At 34.8% G+C, this 7,747-nt stretch overlaps 1 protein-coding gene across 1 annotated transcript in view; it reads left to right on the top strand.

Annotated features, from left to right (window-relative positions):
• The first annotated feature begins 1,239 nt into the window (after positions 1-1,239).
• The window catches only part of ZC3H7A (zinc finger CCCH-type containing 7A), a 22,801-nt gene continuing 16,293 nt past the window's right edge, over positions 1,240-7,747 (top strand). The window contains exons 1-8 of the mRNA XM_010290134.1: positions 1,240-1,368; positions 2,509-2,548; positions 3,417-3,614; positions 4,162-4,320; positions 6,018-6,098; positions 6,185-6,226; positions 7,042-7,069; positions 7,596-7,747. The exon at positions 7,596-7,747 is cut by the window's right edge and continues 141 nt beyond it. Of these exons, the coding sequence (XP_010288436.1) occupies positions 1,301-1,368; positions 2,509-2,548; positions 3,417-3,614; positions 4,162-4,320; positions 6,018-6,098; positions 6,185-6,226; positions 7,042-7,069; positions 7,596-7,747 (768 nt within the window). The 5' untranslated portion in view covers positions 1,240-1,300. The remainder of the gene's footprint in view (positions 1,369-2,508; positions 2,549-3,416; positions 3,615-4,161; positions 4,321-6,017; positions 6,099-6,184; positions 6,227-7,041; positions 7,070-7,595) is intronic.

Below are 7,747 nucleotides of genomic sequence, written 5' to 3'. Positions count from 1 at the left end.
GCTCTTCAGGTTGTTCCATTATTCCAAATCATTTGGAGAAACTGAGTATCTTCTCCAGCCGGTTTCTATTCTCAGTTAGGATTTTGTTGAGTTTACTGGGGGTTATTTTGGTTTTTATTTCACTTGTTTTCATTCTTCTGTCATTGATGTGAAATGGTACCCTGGCACAAAATACTGGCTTGTTTTAGCTTAGTTTCAAGACTAACAGAAATGTACTGCATGCAGTTGCGTTTTTTTTTTCTTTTCTTAACTATAAATTCCTACAAAAAGTAATTTTCTTCACAAAAATACGTATTTCCTCAAGGTAAAAGCCTTTTTTTGAATTTCACTATTTTCAGAATGAAGCTTTGTCCTGCTGTGTGGTTTTTTGTTTGATTGTTTGTTTTTAAAAACAAGTTGTGGTCTTATATTGCAGTTAGTCACAACTGTATGCAGCTGTGAAACCATATTTTACATAGTCTTATCTCAAAGGTTATGCAGATCGTTTTAGCCTATTTAACTTGAACATTTGTAAATCCAGTAAATGAAAGACATGAAGAAAGAAGAATTCACTGATTCAGACTACTTAAATTGGATTTAAATGCCAAGTTGATGATGTGGAATTACACTGAAGTAATTCAGTTTTTCACATGAAGTAGGTACTGGTAAAGTTTCCAAAATTTTCACCTTGATCAGCTGGTAGATATTATTAAAGCAGTAGTATTTTGCTGCTAATTACACATTAGTGGTTGGATTATGATAAGAGACTGTAGAACTGACTTATCTTACTCTAAACGCTGATGGTAGGTTTTTAATCAGTTTGGGTTTTATTAATAAATATACCAGGGTCTTGAGATTATTTGTACTTCAACAAACCAATAGAAGAAGTATAAAGCTATTAAAGGAGACAATGTGGATCCTTAGTTTAGCAGTAATGCGTGCAAGCTGCACTTGTAGTTTGCTTTAGTTTCACTAACGTGACTTTCCATGATCTAGAGTAGTTAAGTGGAAAACCAAAGATGAAGTAGAAATTGGAAGAAAGGTTTTCTGTAGAAGCGTTGTGTAACTGGGCGCTGACAGAGCTGGTGTTGGTTCCGACCTGGGGCTTCTGCCTGCGTCGCTGTGAGCACTGCGGCGTTTGATGTTGCCTCAGAGTGTGTTCTCTGAAGCTGTGGTGCAGTGTCATCTTTGTATGATGGGTTAGTGTTGATGTGAGATTGGACCCTTCAGGTCCAAACGCAAACTGCTATATATTAACAGCCATTTATCTTTCTTCCTTTTTGAGGAGTGGCATATCCGAAAAGTGGATGTTCAGGATAACATGTCCAATGTGTCGGAAGAGAGAAGCACTAGACAACAGGACATTAAGAAAGGACTCCAGTTTATAGAGTATGATTTTGTGGCTTTATTCTTGTGTGCTTATACACATATATATGTGAGATGGATAGCTCTGGGAAAGTCCCTTTAATATAGCACCAGCAGAGGAGGGAAGGGGACCTGTGTTTCTCCTCAGAATATTTGCGAACACGAACATGGAGAGCAGTCTTAAAGAAAAGACAGAACCCCTCTTTGTTCCCAAACAGAGCAGATTGAAGGTGGGAGGGTATTCCTTTTCTGCCTTTGAGAAAAATCAGCACTGAATTTTTTTGGTGGGTGGAAAATGTTGATGGAATGAAAATCCACCTTATCCCTATGGACAGCTACACCTAAGACTAGGTTGCTAATGAAAGGGATGGGCTTGCTCACCACTACCTAAGTGTTTCGACTGTGGAACTAAAACTTAACCTAATGAAAAATCATCTTAGTTCATTTTCATTTGGATCAATGCCAAATTCTTCTCTAGAAGATCCTGGCTAGCTTAAAATCATTGTGAAATTTCACGCTAGTTCACTGCTCGCATAAGGCGTTCTTTAAAACAAAAAGACAACTGCCCTTTAAAAAATTACTTAGAAACAGATTCTCAGATAACCTATATGAGGGAAAGGGTTCCTGGTTTTCTTCCTGAAAAGTTAGAAGTAAATACTAGAAGTAAATGTGCTAGAGAAAATCTCTGTTGTGTGTCATATAAAAGAAGTCTTACTACTTGTAGTGTCATTGGTATGACTTAATTAAAATCGATGTTTTCTTTTGACAGATAATTTGTCATTTTATAATACTTACAAGAAGATTGCAGTTCTCCTCGTGTATAATCTGTTTCTGCACAGTGGAGGAGAGGAGGGAAATTGTTTTTAAACAAACAACATTGAGGTTTTAAACTGAAAGCATTCAAAACCTTAATACGTTTTGAACAGCAGAGTTAAGACTGGCTATGTAATTTTAAATGAAAATGAGTCATTAGTAATCAGAAAACAGTTATTTAATCAAAACTAATCTAACAGTACTCCAGCCTTGTTCAGTGCAGGCAATTGATGATATTTAGAGATTTGCCTGTTGCAGCGAGACTGCTTTTAGTGAGAACCAGTATTCTCCAATGTGATCATCTTTTAAGCAATATTTATAATAAGTGAATTTTGTAATTTCTTTTTTTAGATCTACTTTGCCCTATCCAGGGACACAAGAACAATATGAGGTAATGAAATTACTTTTGCATTTCCAGAAGGGTTTTTAGCATGGACCTATCTTACTATATTTATTCTTGTTTTTAATCATCATTTAAGTAATGGTATAGTATGAATGGTAATTTACAATGCTCAGTATTGGGACTGGAGGACTACTTATATTGTGATACAGGTGTTCAGATATTTGGATGCACGGAATTCACTCATACAGCAGTTCACGTTAACTCTTTCTCTACTAGTGTTAAGGATGAATTTTGGGGCATTCATTGGATAAAACAATGTGCTATTCTGAGTAAAGTTTAGAGTAGCACACCAAAAGTGAGATAAGAAGACCTCAGTCATATAAATCTTCACAACATTTTGTTTCTGTACATGTTATTATTTTCCATAACTTTTACTTATATTTTCAGGCTTATCTTTTTAGCGTTTTTACCCAATGGTAGGTGGTTTCATTGGATTTGAGAACATATTAGATAAACATGCAATCGTTCACATTTTAGACTACAAAATCTTTTGCTCTGCAAAAGCAGCAGCCTTTGTGTACTACTCATTTGCCAGTTGCTATGGCTGCTGCTTGCTAAAAGAGTGTAGGGGACATATATATATATATATATGTGGTGTGTGTCTTTTTTTTAACTTATACGAGTAATTCTTTTATCAGTAGTTGAGCCTCTCTTATTTACATGTATTGTGGTGTCGAATATTAGAGATTGTCTTGGAAAATATCAGAAGAAAAATACCAGTATAGGCAAAAGTTTTGCATTTCATTTTGATTCAGTGAAGTTACAAGTGTAAGTTTTATATTTAAAAATGTATTTGGAAATATGGAAGATAAACACAAATACTGTTCTGTATGAGTGTTTCTTTTCTTTGTTCCAGTTATTTATACGAGAGCTTGTTAGAAATCTTTTCAATGAAGGGAATGATGTATATCGAGAAGGTGATTGGAGAGGATCACTGAGTCACTATACAGAAGCTATAAATATAGCTGATTATGCTAATTCTGAAGAAATCCATGTTTCTGATGATATTTTAGAGAAGCTGCACGTGAACAGGATAGCATGTTTTTCAAATATGGTAAGCTTCTGATTAAACTGCGTGATTTCTCAAGAGCAATACGCTAAAAATGTACGAAGACCTGGAAAGTTTCCTAGTGAGTGAAAAGCTCTTGGTGTTAGTTTGAGAATTGGCGTGTTACAAATCCTCATTTTGGCATATTCTTTAATTTCTTCTTTTTATAAATGTAATTATTGAGATATTTTTAGTTACTAATACTGGAATATTGACACAAAAGAGTCATACTAGGCTTGGAAGTTGGTGGAACAGTATTTTTATCCATTTAAACTGCTGATTGCACCTGAGTCTGCTGCTTTCTCTGTGGAATAAGATGGCTCTTGTGAAAGAGCTAAATTGTCTTCATAACTGTTACTGGATTTTACATGAATGATGGCCCTGCTTTGTAGTTGCATAAGTTGGTGACTTAGCAAAACTCATACATGCAGAGTGCAGTAGCCTTGGTCAATGTCTTATAGTGTTTCGATACCTTCATCTAATATGGTTTAAATTCAGTATTTTGATGACAGTAGTTCTGAGTAGTGCCTTTTTTCTTTTTTTCTCCACATAGGGATTGCATGAAAAAGTTCTAGAAGACTGTGAGATAGCACTAAGATTGAATGAAAACAATTTCAGAGCTCTCTATCGGAAAGCAAAAGCGCTGAATGAATTGGGAAGGTATAAGAAGGCTTATGATGCTGTAGCGAAATGTTCTCTTGCAGTGCCACAGGTAGGTAAATTATGTATTGATGGTTATTTTTAAAGATTTAGTACAGGAAACATAGATTTACATCAAGACCACTGAAGATTTTTTGCTTGGTTTGGGTGTTTTTCAGTGCAGTATTTTTTATTACTTTTAAGAATTAATTTTTATTGTGGAAGTGAGGACTGATAGCAGAGATTACAGTCCCCAAGCTCAGTTTGTTGTGTTAACTTGCAGCAAAAGAAATGGTCAATTTGCAGTGGGGGTCAAGTGCCATAAATGTTTGCAACAACACTAGAACCACTGACTTAACTGTTTAAAATTCTCCACGGTCAGAAGTATAATCATGACATAAAGAAAAAAAAACGCCCATAATTATAATATTGATTCTTTTGATAACTGTATTTTAGTTTTCCAAGCATTTAGTAACATTCTTATCTGTGCATTGTCCTCCAGCTAAATCACTTACTATGCCCCTCTAATCTTAGGCTATGTCTATGTTAGCAAGCAATGTGTCATATAATGGGACAGGATCTGTAGACTGAAATGCTGGTCCTGAGGATCCGATTTCTATGGTTGGTTGTGATTTTTGGGGGTTTTGGTTGCTTGGTTGGTTTTTCTTTTTTTTTTTTTTTAAAGAGTTGGAGTGCATCAAGTGCACTCCTGCAGCACATTCAATTTAGTTTCATCCAAAATGAATCTAATTTGGTGCTCTGAGACACTTCATAAGGCAAACTAAAATGCAGTGAGAGGATGATTAAGAGATTCACTTCAGGAATGCATTCCTGATTTGAACTAAAATAAAATGCTGATGGAAACTTTACACCCGTTGCTCAGAATGGACTTGTGATTCTGTCCTGACCACAGGACAGAATACCAAGTTACATTTTTTTCACCTTTCTACAGAAAAAATTATAGTGAAATGGCTAGACAAACTGTTGAGCCTAGGTTTCTCTCTTGATATAGAGAAGGTTTTGTTTGTGTTTTCAAAGACACAGCAGTTTATCTGAATGTGTAACTTTGGACTTTGGATCCTCACTTTGCATCTCCAAACCTGAATGGTTTTGCTTAAGGTTTATATGCCTTTCTATAAGTTTTATAAATAGCTTTTTCTAGCTGTAGGACACATTCTGAAAACTAAATCTTAAAATAATTTAAATGGATAGTTGTTACAACTATAGAGCCGAGTAAAATACGACCAGGCTTTTAGCTCAGCTTTTCTAGTTGTATGATGCAATTACTGCCAAAATATGGAGTTCTCATTAAAAATGCAGCAGTGTTATGTAGTAGCTGACATTGTGGTAACCAGAAATGTGGCCCTCAATTTCTCTAAAAAGGAAACAACAACAAGCCTCCATCCCCTCAAAAACCAAACACCCTCCTCAAATAAACAAAAACATCCACCAATAAAAGCCCCCACTTCTTTGAACTTCTCTGGTTTTGGAAAAATCTTTACATTATTTTAGATTCAAATAAATGGAAGAGAAGAATACCGTCTATTTTCTGTCTTTTTAAAAAATTCCAAATATTGTAGTGATTTTGCTTGAGGGTAGCTGTATTTTTCAGCGTTAGCCTACAGTCCCATATGTTTGTGAAAGAGTAAAGTTACTTTATGAGACATTCTGCATAAAGGGATCTTGCAGAATATAGACTGAGGTGGAAACAGATGTCTTGATTAGATGACAAGTACATGTAAACGATGAAATTTTATTTATGTCTTTTAGGATGAAAGTGTGATTAAGCTTACCCAAGAACTAGCTCAAAAACTAGGGTTAAAAATAAGGAAAGCATATGTAAGAGCAAAGGTAAGATTTTATTTTAACATTTTACATTGAGGTTTCCTTCTCTTGATACCAATTTTGTATTTAATGAAGGTATCTTTTCATTGCAGCCACCCTCCTCAAATTCTGTTTCTAGTGATGTATCAACTCAGGTAAGGTTTTACATGCTGCAAGTGCAAGCTGACTTTAAACTACAGGGAATCATTATTTTATAATTCCATGAGGTGAAAATTGTGCAATTGACGTTTTATGTAAGATGCTGTTATTTTGGACTTTAGGGTTCTATTGATCTTTGTGTTCAGTTTTGCTATTTATTTGGGGCAGACTGGGATATAAGATTATCATTCCAGCTATCTTTAGAATAAATGTTATCTAAAACAGTAAATTCAGTGCAATTAATATATTTACTTCTACTGTCTTGAGGCAAGGGCATAGTTAATGTGCTTACTTATTTATTTATTATATTTTGTTGACAGTTATCCAAGTAAAGGGTGCTGGGATAAAATCCCTTTTAATTTATGCATTTGTCCAAATTTGACCTTCACTAGCAGCTGAACTTGCATTTATCTTGATATTTGTAATATGTCTGAATAGCAGTGATGAAGAGGAGTTAATCTTCATCTTACGGACTTTTTTTCCCGGAATATAGACAATCAGCTGTAAATGAATGAGAAAACGTAGGAATAGCTCATTTAAGATACTGTTTAGACTCTTTCATTCTCTGAAGTATTACTCTCACTTTGGTTGGTTGGTTGCAGGTTTTTAGTGATACCATGAGTGGATTTCAGTCTGCAAATGGATGCTTTATCTAAAAAATTTCTTCACCTTTACATTCCATCAGACTTCATAAATTTCAAATTTTATAACACCTGAATTTGAGGATTTACATTCTTAGTCTGTAAATATGTATTTGAAAATTAATGGCTTTTGTGCAAAGTGCTGAGAGGTATTTTTTTCTCACTTACAGAATTCTTCTGTAGAAGATATTGAGTTAGGTGAGTCTTCCTGTGTTACAAGATTAATGCTAGGAAGCTATATATGCCATGCATATCTAGTTTTATTATTTAAGAAATTCCTTCAGAGAATTCATCTTGTCTGTTGAAAGATCTATAGTAAAAAGTCTGATCTATTCACTTCTAAAACTACGTATTTAAGTGGCTGAGCAAATTCCCTTTCAGTCTCCTCAATGTGATCTGATTGTAACTGCTCCTATAGTGATTGTCTCATACTGTTCTCTTCAACCTGGAAAAACAGGGAGGGGAGAATATACTAAAGATTTAGTAAAGTATCAGACCTGTAACTTTTCCTGTCTTTTTTACTTTGAGTAATATATAAGCACTGAGATGTAAGTACACATTAATTGGAAGTTAGTGGAAGCTGAAAACATTTAATGTTTTTGCTTAAACATTCTTCATGTTTCTCTACTCCCTCACCCCCTACTTTGTCATGTATGCAAGTTATGCAAGATGATTTTACATATTTGAACAAAAGTTCTAGTCGTTCCTATTTTCCCTGTTTCAGACTTATCTGACCAGAAGCAAGAGATGGTTTCTGCCGCTTCTTCATCAAACTTTGTTTCTGAAGTATCCAAAGCGTCATCAGTACCTGTACCATCTTTATCTTCTGTTATGCCTCTTCAAGTGGAAAAGGTTTCTTTGCCTTCTGCAGTGTTG

The sequence above is a fragment of the Phaethon lepturus genome, unplaced genomic scaffold, assembly GCF_000687285.1.
Source record: "Phaethon lepturus isolate BGI_N335 unplaced genomic scaffold, ASM68728v1 scaffold35006, whole genome shotgun sequence".
NCBI lineage: Eukaryota > Metazoa > Chordata > Aves > Phaethontiformes > Phaethontidae > Phaethon > Phaethon lepturus.
Note: the sequence above shows the minus strand (reverse complement) of the source record. Positions and strands in the feature narration are given on the sequence as shown.